Source organism: Girardinichthys multiradiatus, chromosome 2 (assembly GCF_021462225.1).
Source record: "Girardinichthys multiradiatus isolate DD_20200921_A chromosome 2, DD_fGirMul_XY1, whole genome shotgun sequence".
Classification (NCBI taxonomy): Eukaryota; Metazoa; Chordata; class Actinopteri; order Cyprinodontiformes; family Goodeidae; genus Girardinichthys; species Girardinichthys multiradiatus.
The window spans coordinates 46,307,020-46,322,625 of NC_061795.1; the positions used below are offsets into that span (position 1 = coordinate 46,307,020).

Below are 15,606 nucleotides of genomic sequence, written 5' to 3' on the forward strand. Positions count from 1 at the left end.
TTGGTTCTACAAAGTATCGACTCAGGAAGGCCAACTAAAAATACAAGCCACACTTTTCAGGTTTTTAATTTAAAAAAATGTATCAAAAAAACGTTCCCCCACTGTTCTGCCAGGTTCTTTCGCCGAGACAAATCCCATTTACAGTCACCAGTTCTTTCTGATGTATGGACGGCTCACATCAGGCACAGAACCACAGCGGGGCGTAGCTGTACTACTCACTCAGCTCTGCTGATCTTTATCATCCATCAGTCTTCCTGCACCACCTCCCCACCAAGTGTTCTCTCAGCAGACCGTCTTTCGATGGGACTTTTTGGGGGGGGGGCAGAGAAATGTGGGTGGTGAAAGTGGGTCGCATGCTCAGAGAGGGAGAATAAGGAATAAAGGGGAGAGAGACACTGAGGGAGAACAACAGCCACATGGAAACACGGGGGTGAGGATTGGGAAGATGGGATTGAATTCCCTCGTTCAGGAGGAGTGGATCAGTCTGAGGGCTCTTCCCTTTCATCTGATCTCTGCGGACAGCAGAACCTGGGACGAACACAGATCCAAAACAACACAAAGAAAACCAACAACACACAGTGGAGAAGACAAATGACTCACTACAGCACAAACACAACATGGAGGACCAGATACGGTAATAACATACCAACACACACACACACACACACATACACAAAGACAAACAGATGCACATACCAACCACACAGGTTTAACCTAAAAGACAGTCAGGGAAGCAGCCTTCGATCCAACGTCACTCCTCAACTCTCACCCGGCTCAGACCAGACATTCCCAACCAAAAAAAAAAAGCAGGATGGACTGATCCCATCACGCTCCTATGAGTGTTCGCTGCATGCAGTCAGAATCAGAATCAGAATCAGAAAAGCTTTATTGCCAAGTACGTTTTTGGACATACAAGGAACTTGTTTTGGCGTAGTCGGTGCAATACAATACAAATTAAACAGTATAAACATATCTACAATATAATATAAATATATGTGCACAGTTTTAAGTGAGTGAGAGTAAATATAGAGCAGTGTAAGATGCAAGAGCAATACAACAGTGCAGGTGATCATTGTGCAAGTAAAGCAGTGCAAGTAAAGCAGGAGTCTATGCTGAGCGTTAATGTAACGCATAGAGTTACAGGTTACAAGTGTCCTGTCAGCAAAAAAAAAAAAGGGGGGGGGGGGGGGGGGGGAGGGAGAATGTCAGGGTGGTTTCCGGGCTTTGTTAACAAGGCTGGTGGCAGATGGGAAAAAACTGTTCTTGTGGCGTGAGGTTTTGGTCCGGATGGACCGCAGCCTCCTGCCAGAGGGGAGAGTCTCAAAGAGTCTGTGACCGGGGTGGGAGGGATCAGCCAGAATCTTCCCTGCCCGCTTCAGGGTCCTGGAGGTGTACAGTTCCTGGAGCGACAGTAGACTGCAGCCAATCACCTTCTCAGCAGACCGAATGACACGCTGCAGCCTGCCCTTATCCTTGGCTGTAGCAGCGGCGTACCAGATGGTGATGGAGGAGGTGAGGATGGACTCAATGATGGCTGTGTAGAAGTGCACCATCATAGTCTTTGGCAGGTTGAATTTCTTCAGCTGCCGCAGGAAGAACATCCTCTGCTGGGCTTTCTTGATGAGGGAGCTGATGTTTGGCTCCCACTTGAGATCCTGGGAGATGATGGTTCCCAGGAAGCGGAAAGATTCCACAGTGTCAATTGTAGAGTCACAGAGGGTGATGGGGGCAGGTGGGGCTGGGTTCTGCCTGAAGTCCACAACCATCTCCACAGTCTTTAGAGCGTTGAGCTCAAGGTTGTTCTGGCTGCACCAGTCCAGCAGATGGTCCACCTCCCATCTGTACGCGGACTTGTCACCATCAGAGATGAGTCCGATCAGGGTGGTGTCGTCCGCAAACTTCAGAGGCTTGACAGACTGGTGACTGGAGGTGCAGCTGTTGGTGTACAGGGAGAAGAGCAGAGGAGAGAGAACACAGCCTTGGGGGGAACCGGTGCTGATGGTCAGGGAGTCAGAGACGTGCTTCCCCAGCCTCACGCGCTGCTTCCTGTCAGACAGGAAGTCAGTGAATCACCTGCAGGTGGAGTCGGGCACACTCAGCTGGGAGAGCTTCTCCTGTAGCAGAACTGGGACGATGGTGTTGAAGGCAGAGCTGAAATCCACAAACAGGATCCTGGCATAGGTTCCTGTGGAGTCCAGGTGCCGGAGGATTAAGTGAAGGGCTAGGTTGACTGCATCATCTACAGACCTGTTGTCTCTGTAGGCAAACTGCAGGGGGTCCAGGAGGGAGTCGGTGATGTCTTTTAGGTGTGAGAGCACAAGGCGCTCAAAGGACTTCATCACCACAGAGGTCAGGGCGACGGGTCTGAAGTCATTAAGCCCTGAGGTCCTTGGCTTCTTGGGAACAGGGACGATGGTGGAGGACTTGAAGCAGACTGGCACATGACATGTCTCCAGTGAGGTGTTAAAAATATCTGTGAAGACTGGAGACAGCTGATCAGCGCAGTGCTTCAGGCTGGCTGGTGAGACAGAATCCGGACCAGCAGCTTTCCGGGGGTTCTGTCTCCTGAAGAGTTTGTTGACGTCCATCTCCTGGATGGAAAGAGCCGTCCTCGGCGTGGGTAGGGGGCTGGTGGGGGGGAACTTCAGGGTGGGGGTTGGAGGTGCCAAGGCCCCTCTTGAGGTTGGGGAGGTGGGGGTGGTGGATTGTGGCTGCAGCTGTTGGGGGGCGTCGTGGGGGATGGTTGCAGGACTGTCCCTTTGTCTTTCAAAGCCGCAGTAGAACTCGTTCAGGTCGTTGGCGAGGCGTCGGTCGTTGATGGAATGGGGGGCTTTCGGCTTGTAGTTGGTGATTTGCTTGAGCCCTTTCCAGACAGACGCAGAGTCGTTGGCTGAGAACTGGTTTTGGAGCTTCTCAGAGTACAGTCATTTGGCCTCTTTCACTGCCTTGCCAAACTTGTACTTTGCCTCTCTGTATATGTCTTTGTCCCCACTCCTGAAGGCCTCTTCCTTATCCAGTCTTAACCTTCTGAGTTTAGCTGTGAACCAGGGTTTGTCGTTGTTGTAACTCACCCTGGTGCATGATGGTACACAGCTGTCCTCACAGAAGCTGATGTAGGAAGTCACAGCCTCTGTGTACTCGTCCAGACTGTTGGTAGCAGTCCTGAACACATCCCAGTCTGTACAGCCTAAACACGCCTGGAGATTCTCCACAGCCTCACTGCTCCACTTCCTTGTCGTCCTCACAACAGGTTTGCAGAGCTTTAGTTTCTGCCTGTATGCAGGAATAAGGTGGACCATGATGTGGTCGGATTGGCCCAGTGCAGCACGTGGGACGGCGTGATAAGCGTCTCTGATGGTGGTGTAACAGTGATCCAGAATGTTGTCCTCTCTGGTCGGACATTTTATAAACTGTCTATATTTGGGGAGTTCGTGGGTGAGATTACCTTTGTTAAAGTCACCAACGACGATTACTAAGGAGTCCGGGTTGGTCCGCTCCACACTCAGTATCTGGTCGGCGAGCATGCGCTGTGCGACCTGCACGTTAGCTTGCGGCGGGATGTAAACACCGACCAGGATGAACGAAGCGAACTCATGGGGGGAATAGAAAGGCTTACAGTTTATGATGAAGGATTCCAGGTCTGGAGAACAGTGCTGCTGAATCACTGTCACGTCGTTGCACCAACCACTGTTGAGGTAAAAACAGATTCCTCCACCTTTCGCTTTGCCGGAGAGTTCCGTGTGTCTGTCCGCTCTGTAGAGCTGGAATCCTGCCAGCTGCAGTCCGGTATTAATCCACACAGCTACGTCTCCGTGAAGCACAAAACTGCTGATGAATAAAAGTCCCTGTTTTTCCCCAACAGCAGTTGTAGTTCGTCAATTTTGTTGGGAAGTGAGCGCACGTTAGAGAGAAATATTCCAGGTAACGGTATTCGTAGTCCACGCAGGTGAAGACGTACCAGCACCCCAGCCCGTTTCCCTCTCTTCCGGCGTTTCACCGCGTGAACAAAGGTGAGCGCACCTTTGACCAGAATGTCCAAAAATTCCACAGCAGTAGGCAGAAAAGTTGGAAATAACTCCTCTGGTGTAGTAGCCCTGATGTTCATGAGTTCTTCTCTGGTGAGAGAACTCCGGGTACCATCGCAGAAGACCGTTTTAAAGCAAAAAACAAAACAAAGCGCACCAACACGCCGAGGCGACCATCTGCGGCGCCATCTTGGTTACATCTAGGCTTTCCACCACAATATTCATCCGCAGCAGTTATAAGGATAATCACACACACACACACACACACACACACACACACACTCGAGCGGCTCGGATTTTCCCGACACTAGTCAAGGTCAACAGTAAAAATCCTGCCTGGAAATGCTAATTGTTTACACACTCTCTGGCCACTTTATTAGGTACTCCTGCTGGAAGCAGGCTGGACCCCCGTTGCCCTTCTAAACGACCTCAAATGCTGTTGATACAAGGTAAGATGGACCCATGCTTTCCCCAAATTCTGACCCGATCACCTGGATGTTGCAGATGGAATCAAGACTCATCAGACAAGACAATTTGTTTCTGTCTGTTATTTTCCAGTTTTGGTGACCCTTGGTGAACTGCAGCCTCAGTTTCCTGTTCTTAGTTAACATGAGTTCCCAGTGGGGTTCTCTGCTGCTGTAGCCTAGCTGCTTCAAAGCTCAGTGTGTGGTCGTTTCAGAGATGCCGCTCACTGGATATTTTCTCTTTTTCTCTGTAAACCCGAGAGATGGTTCTGGGGAAAAATCCCAATAGATCAGCATTATCTGACACACCCAACCATACCATGTTCACTTAAATCCCGTTTCTTCTCGATTCTGATCTTCAGTTTGGACGTCAACAAGTCATCAGGATGCCTACATGCATCGGGTTGCTGCTATGTGACTGGATGATCTACCAGTTTAACAAGCAGCTGAACCGTCTACATAATGGGCCGTCTTTTTCCAGAAAGTTAATGGTATTTTCAGCAGGATCATCCCAGACATCGTTCTCCACGACTTCCTAGACGCCACACCTCAAACTTCACTGACCTGAATGCACCCGGCCCTCGACAACATTTGGAGCATCATGAAGACCAGAATTGGACAACAACAACAACGGGCTGCTGAGAAATCTGAAACTCAGCAGCACTGAACTCAGTTTGTATCTTCAGATCTTAAATGATTAAAGCAAGTTTTCATGCTTAGATTTCACATTTGGCATGTTTTTTCTAAATACAATCCTTTTTCTGTTCTATGGTGTGATTACTGAGGGAAGTTCTTTTAAAAGGTGAAAATGTTTTGGGCAAATAATAACAAAACTCATCTCATTAATGACGTAACTGACGACCTGAATATTTAAAGTCCAGAAGGCTGCCATGGATACTGTCCACAAGGAGGGAAAGCCACAGACGTTTATTGTTAAAGGAGCTGGTTGTTCACAGTGTGCTGTATCAAAGCATATTCAAAGAACGTTGAGTGGAAGGAAAAAGAGTGGTAGTAAAAAGTGCACCAGCAACAGGGACAATTGCAGGCTTGAGAACATTGTCAATCAAACTCCATTTAAGAATTTTGGAGACCTTCAAAAGGAGTGGACTGAGGCTGGGATCAAGATCCACTTCGCACAGACAAATCCTACACATGGACTACAAACGTCTTACCTGAGCAGAGAAGAACTGGACTGTTGCTCCATGTTCCAAAGTTCTATTGTCAGATAAAAGTCAATCATCTCATTTGTTAAATCAAGGTCCCAGAGTCTGCATAAAGAGTGGAGGGGCACAGAATCCACGTTGCTTGAAGACCAGAGTGAAGTTTCCACTATTATTGATGAATTGGGGTCCCATGTCATCTGCTGGTTCTGGTCCACTGGGTTTTCTGAAGTCCGCAGTCAATATAGCCATGTACCAGGAAATTTTAGAATTGTTCATGCTTCCTTCTGCTGACAAGCTGAATGGAGATGCTGATTTTATTTTCCAGCAGGACCACTATGACCCCTTAGTGCCAATTAAACTACAGAATAAAACCAGTCAAAGGTAGGCAGTCCAGAGATATCTAGGCCCCCTTTACCCTCAGGGAGCCCCCGTAACAGTTTGGTCCAAAAGCGCCAATTGGTGTCAAAGTGCATCAATGGCTCCGGGCTAAACAGAACTGGAAATTTAATGTCCCAGTGGGCAGAGGAATGGTATAACGTCTGAGAACAGGACCCGTTTGAAAAGCAAAAAGAGATTTCTTATAAATATGGGTCTTTGAGTTGATTTGAGAATTGCAGATGAAGGATCCACAGATGATATTTGGACTCTTCATCTAAGTTTTGATGGATTTAAAGACATTTCAAACTGATTAAATTTACAGGATAATGTAAGAAAATCGAATTTCTGTAGATTTCCTTCCTCGAATCTCCAGAGTTATCTGTTGGTATCAATCCCAGTTTTACTGAATGAATACAGAAGTTCAATATCAATCCAGAGTTCTGCAATTGGGCCAGCTTTAAATATGGAGCCTGGAAACCAGAAAGACGGATGGAGGGAGGATGGACAGAACAACAGCTTTTAGAAAATGGAATAATCTGCATTTTGTGGCGGATTCAGTTTGTTAAATTATGCGACTTGGTCCACGTTTTTTGTATTGTGGAAATTCTAAAGCCCTACTCAAAGAAAACCCAAAATCAGTATCGGTCAGGAAAATGCCTGATCGGTGGATCTCCAATTAAAGCCTTTAAAATATTGCTGGGTGATAAAACAACATTGATAAGTAGGCTTTAAACTTAATGACAGATAGCATATGTGGCCTAACAGGAAGTAGGTGGGGCCACCATTCCTTAAAAAGTAGTGTCAATTTGATTTCAATTTATTTTCTGGTTGTATTTAAACATATTTGTTCTGGAAATAAGATTTTTACATCAATATAATCCTGGTGGTAAAGTTCTGCAATTCTTAAGAGAATTCAGGGTTTAATTTAAGAAAATTTTAAAAATAAACCTCCACTGTTATTATTGTTTTGTAAAATATGTACAGAAACAGAGACTTCCTTTGAAACTAAACGTTTAATTTGAAAACCGTATCGCGACAATACAGTTTTAAAATTTAAAAGTTGTAATAATGTTTTGTGCAAATCAACCAGCTCTACTTTAAAACGTATAAAATGTTCAGAAACAAATAACAAAAATATTAATAAATGGTGTAAAGTTTGCAGGAAAATTAATCAGTCTTCAAACCTCTGGCCACGACTTTCTAAAGGAAACAATCCTGAAAATGGTCAGCTGTGGACTGAGAATTAGTGACGGGGTGTACTTAGTTGACTCTAGCTGACTACCTTAAATATGGTTTGCTATGCAGAAAAATCCCCAATCACCACCCGTCCACCACCATGCCCTGACTGCACCTTAAGAGAGGGCAAATAAGGATAAATGGCATTAATAGATTAAAGGTGTGTAGTTTGGAAAATCTAACAGGGACTCAGTTTAAAGTCAGATTCCCAAACAACAAGGATTAGACCCTCGTAAAGTGACCTCACACACTTCCGATAATACATACAAACATACAAGCTGCTCACGAAACAAGACTGAGAACTAAGATGCCTTGTAAATACAGAGGAGGAGGAGGAGGAAGGCACTGGACCATGACATTTTAACACATATGGGAGGACAGAGGAGACGAGGGAATGAACACAGACTTGGTGGGAGAAATGGAAAAGCGCAGAAATGGAGGCAGAGGGGGATGCATCCAGCTGTTTGTCCATCCTTGCTTTGCTGTAATGAGCCCGTGTTTGGCTCTACGGAGCGTCGCCGATGCCTCATCTAACTTCTCCAAACTCTAACAAGCCAAACTGCTATTTAGATTTACCTCCCGCCGGCGCTGAACCGAGCCCAAACAAGCGAGCGCGGAACAGCGTGGCGCTCCCTTAAATGGACACTTTGACATTTTGGATTTCAGCTGTTTATTTTACTTTAAACAGACACTTGTCAGCATGTGGGGGAACATTTCTGCTTTTAAGCTCCCATAAAATGGCTCGGCTGCATTGTTAGCATCACTGAGCATATCTTCCACTCGCAGCCCGCTGAGCCCTTTGGCTGAAATGAGGGGGAAGTTTGTGGAGATTCACCTGGTGAAAACAGCCGTCCTTAGTACAGGCAGGAAACCACTGGGCCATTATTTTAATCACAGGACCAAGATCCAGTTACTCCAGGATGCACACATTTATGATATTTGACTGTACCCATGTTGGCAGATGAAACTGTCCTTCTTCAGTATAATACAGAGCTCTGTGACAGAGGGAATAGTGGCAATTTATTGTCACCAAAACCAAGAAATCAGTCTTTTTCTCAGAAGAAATCCCTTTTGTCTAGCTAGGTTGTACGCACTCTCACATTGTGTGACATCACCTCTTCTTATATTTTCTTCCATTATTTTTCCTAAAAAGAAATTGAAAATATACTAAACTGGTATCGGAAGGTCAAAGCTTTACAAAAACACTGGAGGAAGGAAAATGGCCAATCAGTGCATTTTTAATTAGTACTAAACTCAATTAACATGTTTACTGACGTGCTTACAGACGGAAAAAAGTGGGACTTTTCAGTTTTGATCCATTTATTGAATAAAGAAAATCTGATTGAGTATTTGAGGAGAAAATCACCAGTCAGAGCTGATCAAGGACAAATGTGTGGTTTCAATCACTGACTGACTGATGTGGGCTTCATGTTATCCTCACTTATGCTTCTTTATTCATTTTCTTGACGACAAAACAATGATTTAAAATACGGCTGCCTGATCAGGCTCCTCTCCTGTAGAACCAGCTCCCAGTTTTAGTCCGTGAGGCAGACGCCCTGTCTACTTTTAAGGCTAGGCTTAAAACTTTCCTTTTTGATAAAGCTTATAGTTAGAGTAGCTTAGGTTATCCTGAGCTATCTCTGTAGTTATGCTGCTATAGGCTTAGGCTGCTGGAGGACAAAATGACCACTTTCACTCTCTTTGCTACATTCTCATACTACTCTCCAATTTTGCATTATTCGCGGTTATTTCAGTTTTTAACTTTAACTTTTTTTATCTCTCTTTTCTCTTCCTAGAAGCTACACCTGGCCTGACTCTGTGTCTACCTGTGACACCTTTCTGGAGAGGGACATCGTCCAAGCTTCTGGTGGCAACAACCTAATGTTCACCCTCTACCGATGATCCACATGGCCCTGTCTTTCAGTGTTTAACCCTTTCTCTCTCCTAGACATGGCGATTGACTGAACTTCTACTGTGACTAAATATATGGGCTCTCTTTCAGACTCTAACCTTGAAAACTGGCTCAGAGTTTATCTGTTTTTTCTTCCAAATGAAACCACTAAAGGAGCTACATCCATTAACATTTACTCTTCCTTCCCATAGAAAGTACTCCTGGATCAGTGCTTCTTTGTTCTCTTTGTGTCTCTGCTCTGTTCTCTCAAACCCCCAGTCCGTCGTGGCAGATGGCCGCTCACGCTGAGCCTGGTTCTGGTTGTGCTGGAGGTTTTTTCCTGTTAAAAGGGAGTTTTTCCTCTCCACTGTCGCTACATGCATGTTCAGTATGAGGGATTGCTGCAAAGTCAACACCAGTGACTGTCCAATGTCTCTACATGCTCATCCAGGAGGAGTGAATGCTGCAAGTCACTGACTGGATGCAATCTGCTGGGTTTCCTTAGACAGAAAAACTTTTTATCCAATTTGAATAAATAACTGAATCTGACTGCACTGTTCAATGATTAGGATTAATTGGAATGTATGAACCTGACTGTTGTGAAGTGCCTTAAGACGACATGTGCTGTGAATTGGCGCTATATAAATAAACTGAATTGAATATGAACAAAATATGTAACTAATGCTGGAAATTGTGATGATTATGATTAGGATTACATCACACTTTTCTGATTTTTTTCATTCGTTACTGTTCAGCTTTGTCCCCATCATTCTTTACGATCTTTAGCCCCTGATGTTTGAGCATTAGGGGCAGTTAAGAGTTAAGCTTCCAACTTGACTAAATACATCATCAATATCTAGACTGTGAACGCCTGACATTGTGTATCGCTTCTAAGCAGCCCTTGGTGTTTGTGATTTTGCACACACTGATTTTTGGGATGATGATGTGAAAAACCGATTTAAAGCAGCTTTTAAAACCTCTGGTACCAGTTTTTTGGTTTTCTTTACTGAGGAACAACAGAGTTTAAACAGTTTAAAGTATTTTTAGATGTCAGAGATTAATTTTATATGATTTATATGATGCCCTCCAGTAGTGACATACAGGAACTCCCTAAAGTGTCAGGATCCCTCCTAAACTTTACGCAACGCTCCCCTGCAGTGTTGCATCACAGCACAACCATGACCAGTCGCCCTGTGGTTGCAGGTGATAAAGTGTCAGGGGCACAAATGCACGTGTCATCCTCTAATGCATCAATCTGAGCTGCAGCTGTCGGGATGAAGCACACATGACTGTGTGTGTTAACTACCGATTGAATCTGCTAATCCTGAATGAAAAACACGTCGCTCCATGTTTCTGTGCCACGGCCTGTTCAGTTTAGCATAAACCAGGATGTACTGGTGCCTTTACTGGAAATCAGCCAAAGTTTGGCTAAAATTACAAACAGGCAGATGGATGCTTGGAATATTTTATCATGTGCACCGGAGGACAGGGTACTTACTGGATTACACATACCCAGTACCTACCTGTCCAGCAAACTGATTCCAGAATTTAGATGGTTCATCAGGACTTATTTTGAAACCCCCGTTGTTTCTATTCTGGTCCTGATCAGGGTTGAGACTATTATGGGTCCACAGAGACAGATGAGAATGTTTAAATAAGAACTCTGCAACAGAACCTGATCCTCTGGTCCTTGGTGCCATTTCAGAGCACTGATACAGCAGCGCATCGCCTCTGAGAGTCAACAACCCAGTTTGAGCAACTGACAAACTATCTTCCAGATAACCTCTAAATCAGGGGTCTTCAACTGCAGTCCTGGACAGCTACCATCCAACACCTGAATGAAAAGGCTGAATTCCCCCATCAACATTCAGTCCTCCAGCTCTGCAGAGGCCTGGTATCGAGTCGTTCATTTCATTCAGGTGTGTTGGAAAAGGGATGCATCTAAAAGTTGCGGGACAGTAGCTCTGAATGACCAGAGCTGAAGACCCCTGCTCTCAACCAATGCTTCTCAACGCTGGTCAGAGCAACCAGTCTGCAACCAGAGATGCACCGAGATGCGGCTTCTCCTGGCCAATACCATTCATTAAGTCTGACCTGCTGAGTCCAATTTGGACCAGTTTGGACCATAAGGCATATGGCAACAAGAAAATGTGCTGCAGGTTCTTTGATGGAGGAAGATTTGAGTCCATCTGAAAGTGACAAATATGCCCCAAACCTCCATCTTAAACAGATCCATCATGATGATAATTGATGTGTTTATAGACCAGATATGGCAGGAGTTCTTAGTTTTGAATAATTTAATGAAAAAAAAAATCAGATTTTCTGTGTCTGTCAGGCTGATCAACGATCAAATAATCAAGGAAAAATTGTCAGATCCCAATCTCTGTTCAACTGATCAGTGCACCTCTATATTCTTGCTTTCTTAAGCCAGCTGTCTGACAGCACACAGCAACATGTAGGGGAGGGGAACGATTGTCCACAATGCATACAGCTCTTAGAAATTCTGGCTCACTGACCCAGTCTAAGTTTGGCTGCGGGACATTAGGAAAATGCTGCCGAATATTTCGATGATGAGATGATTCCAGCTAAAGCCCATTTTTCTGATTCTTCTCACTCTTTTCCTTTTTCACAGTATCCCCGTCACTCTCTGTGAGCAAGCTAAAGCCGAGCCAACACACCAAATATTATTAATGCACTGATAGGAAAATTATTGCGCCAATCTAAATATCCGATATTCATATTGCTGTTGTGATCGAAAACCGTTATATACAAATACATTTTCCTACCCTTCTAACACAGTAAAAAAATGACCACACTGCTGATATTGCTTCTCTGCTTCGGTAAATTTCCCACAATCCTGTGCTGCATCACTATCACTGTCACATGACCAAACAAATACCACATGACCAACCCCTCCCCTCAAACACAAACAAGATGGAAACAAACATCAGTTGTTAATATCGGTCCAGTTTTACTTATAGGGCCGATACGTTAAAAAATGACCAACATTGGCTGATACCGATGTTACCAACATATCGTTCAGTCCTACCAAATATATTATCACCATGCAGTATTTTCATGCATGTCCCTTGAAACAGAAGCATTTATATCATGTTCGACATGTTTGTTGTGAAGTTTCCTCTAAATTAAGTGACATCCTGGTGTTTTCTCCTGGCTTCTAGATGTTCTTACTCTCTAAACATGTTTCACACACGCTCTAGTCCAGCTATTAGCAGCTCCTCTTAATTAAAACCAGTTTTTCTCATCCCCTCGTTATCTTGCATCCAAATGAATTAAGCTGAATAAAGTGTGCATGAGTGAATGAATGCAGGTCAGTGTGTAACCTGAGCTCTGCCTGAAGCAGAACACACTGACACTTATCTCTCTAATGTAATTGCACTGTAATGGTGCAGATCCAATTCCATTAATGGAGAAGGTGACTCGGTTTCTCACACCAGCTAAAAATAGGACAACTGATCTGAACGGCCTTCAGAGCAAGGGATCATGGACATCAACTCCGGCAAGTTGGACCGGAGATGGAGAAGTTTAGTGTTTTTTAAACCATCCTACAAACTGTTAGTGATGCAATTTCTCCCTTCGTCTAATCACCTCTCTTTTTTTTAGAACGTGTCAACAGGTTGCCAGCAGGGCTCAACTGGAGGCAATTAAAATGCTCAGTGAAGTGAGACGCAGGGCAGATGGTCAGGCAAAAACCAGCTTGATGCACAACTGGTAACACAGGTTTCCTCTGATAAAGTCTGTGCTGTCCACGGTGCCAGAAGTCCATCTGCACTCACAAAATGAGTCAATCTGCAGGATATTCTGGGTCTGGCCTCAGAGCTGCAGAGACAGATCTGTCTGAAGAAGAATATGAGTATAAATCCAGAACAAAAAGGTCCTAAAAGCCAGGTATGGTCCTCAACATCAGCTAAATAAAGCTTAAAATAAAAGAACTAAGTCTACTCCTGATCCAGCAGCTTGGAGAATTACCTTTAGTAGAAATAACTCTCAGTAATGGTTGTGTCTGACTTTATCGCCACTCTGCTTTCCAAGCTTTGAAGACATTCATTTCTGAACAGCTCACTGAAGGTCCAAATTTGAAACCTAAGTTCTGCCCAGGAGAAGAGGCTCACATGATCTCATATTTGACCAAAGTACATAAGATAACGCAGTCCGGCAAAAAAAACCCAGATCACCACACCTCCACCTCCGAGCTTATGAGGCTGAGTTCCATTCCCACATTCAAGAGCTGCTTCTCTAAGGTCATTGCTGATGTCTTTCTGCCCTGGCATTGTGTTAACACATATCTGTTTTCTCCAGAGCTGCAAATTGCCAAAACAACCTGCTTTTATGGAGCTGCTCACACTGATGATGATGAGGTTATCAAAGCTTCTGATCAGCAGCACGTGGCTGCTACCTTTAAATGTGCCATATACTGAGGCTGAGGAATGACGAGTCATGTTTGCTCCACCCAAACGTAGCAGCAGCATTGCTACATTGACGTGCAGCTAAATGCACCCGAAATACGCATGACCTGAAGAAATGTACTTTTATCACGTCATGATGGCAGCCATGGTTGACAGCTCTGGTCTGCATGATGTGCAAGTCACCAAAAAATCCTTGAACTGAGACCTTCTGAGGACAACCTGGTGGTTTCTTTCAACTTTAAGCTTCACTGAAGTCTGCAGCTGCCCACGTGGACCAGCTAGAGACCTTCTGGGGAAAGGACTGATGGTAAGATGGAGATTTTTGGCAGGATAAGGCTTTTAAAAACACGGTACCATCTGCAAAGCAAAGTGGTGGTAGCATCATGCTGAGGGGACTGTTTTTCTGCCAGTGGTACTGATGCATTGCACGATGTGGATGAGATAATGAGGAAGAAGGACTTCACCTCAAATCAGCTGCTAGATGCTCGAAATTAGGAGACAACTGAGTGAGTCCAAGAGGACAACAACAAACATCCAAACTGGTACTGGAGGGAGCTTCTCGAAACCAGGTCCGTTCCAACATACCAAGCGGTTTAAAGTAACACCACCGATTCTGCCTGAAGGTTGTTGATGGTTACAAAAAGCATGTGGTGAAGCTGCAACTTCAACTGAAGCCAAATATTAGTCAGGTGTGTTTATACATTTGACCCTTAACTAAAGTATTTCCTCAGATGTCAGGGCATGTTTCTGCCTGCAGGGGCCTCACACAGAGAACCATTCACTGGGCCAGTGTGGGCAGCTATTTAAAGCTTTGTGTTTTCTCTGTGCCACACTGTGAATGAGCTCCTTCAGATAAGAGGAAACACAGATGTTTATGTGTGGAGAGCAGCTGCAGGTTCCTTCATGCTGATCAATGCAGAAGCTCCACCAGAACCACAGGAGCTGCGTCACAATGGCTCATAAGCGTGTGTGAACCACTGTTCCTGCACCAGAACCGACCCATCAGCGGCAGCCTCTCCCTTATCAGCAGCGGGCTTGCAGCACCGATGTCGGGGCTGCGGCTGCTCGGCCTCCGCTGATAGCACCGATCACACCCAGACTAAAACAAGCCAGATTAACGCAAACACAACCAGCGGAAAAAGAGGCGGTGTTGCTCCTTTACCTCGGGAGTAGAGCCGGGCCAGCTGTCGGGCCCCGGCGTGCTGCGGCCCCCAGCGAGGCGCCGCGCTGTGTGCAGCCGCCCCATGCTCGTTCCCGTTCGGATCCTCCTCCGCCATGGACCGGTGCCTGATGTCGGTCTCCGAGAGAAGCGACGCCGCCATCGTTGCTACCCGCTGTCCCTCCTCTAGCTTCGGCTTTCAGGGAGTAGACATGAACCGGGGTTGCTTATCGGCGCTGGTTCCGTTCGGTTTTCGGGCATCTGGAGCTGCCTGAGGCTGACTTACAGGAGGAAGGAAGCTGGAGCAAGTGATGGAAACTCGGCAGTAGAACCCGGAAACGCTCCGCTGACACACAGACCTACTTTCTACCAACCGCCAACTACTGCTGTGATATTTAACTGAAAACCTGAAATTCCTCAAACTGCTGCTTTATCTGTAGAAATCAAGTTTTATTTAGTTAAATGGTAACAAATAAAGTTCAAGGAGCAGGAAAGGAGGTGATGGGGACAGTCTGTGAATTACATTTATGATTAAAAAATGGGAAGATTAGCTGGAAATAAAAAGCAACCTCATTTTTGAGAAAACAAGAGTCCCTAACCTTTCATTAATAAAAGAGTGATCATTATTTATATTTTCCTAAATAAATTAAAGGAAAATATTTAATCAATAAATTATGATAGTTTAGAGTTAAAGAGTTTGATTATGTCCGCACACAACAGTTATTTTTGGTTTGGTTTGTTACATTATCTCAGGATCTTGCAGTGACAACAATTTTCATCTAATTTCAAAGGTTTTCTTAAAATAAGATGGCAACAGATTGAAGCTGAAATGTTGCATCAAAGAACATCCTGTGAAGATGTGA

General features: G+C 44.9%; 1 protein-coding gene across 1 annotated transcript in view; it reads right to left on the reverse strand.

The window, feature by feature from the left end:
- si:ch211-212o1.2 (uncharacterized protein LOC492735 homolog) overlaps positions 1 to 15,234 on the reverse strand; it is a 42,090-nt gene extending 26,856 nt beyond the window's left edge. The window contains exon 1 of the mRNA XM_047346060.1: positions 14,747 to 15,234. Within this exon, the coding sequence (XP_047202016.1) occupies positions 14,747 to 14,906 (160 nt within the window). The 5' untranslated portion in view covers positions 14,907 to 15,234. The remainder of the gene's footprint in view (positions 1 to 14,746) is intronic.
- Between the last annotated feature and the right edge of the window lie 372 nt (positions 15,235 to 15,606).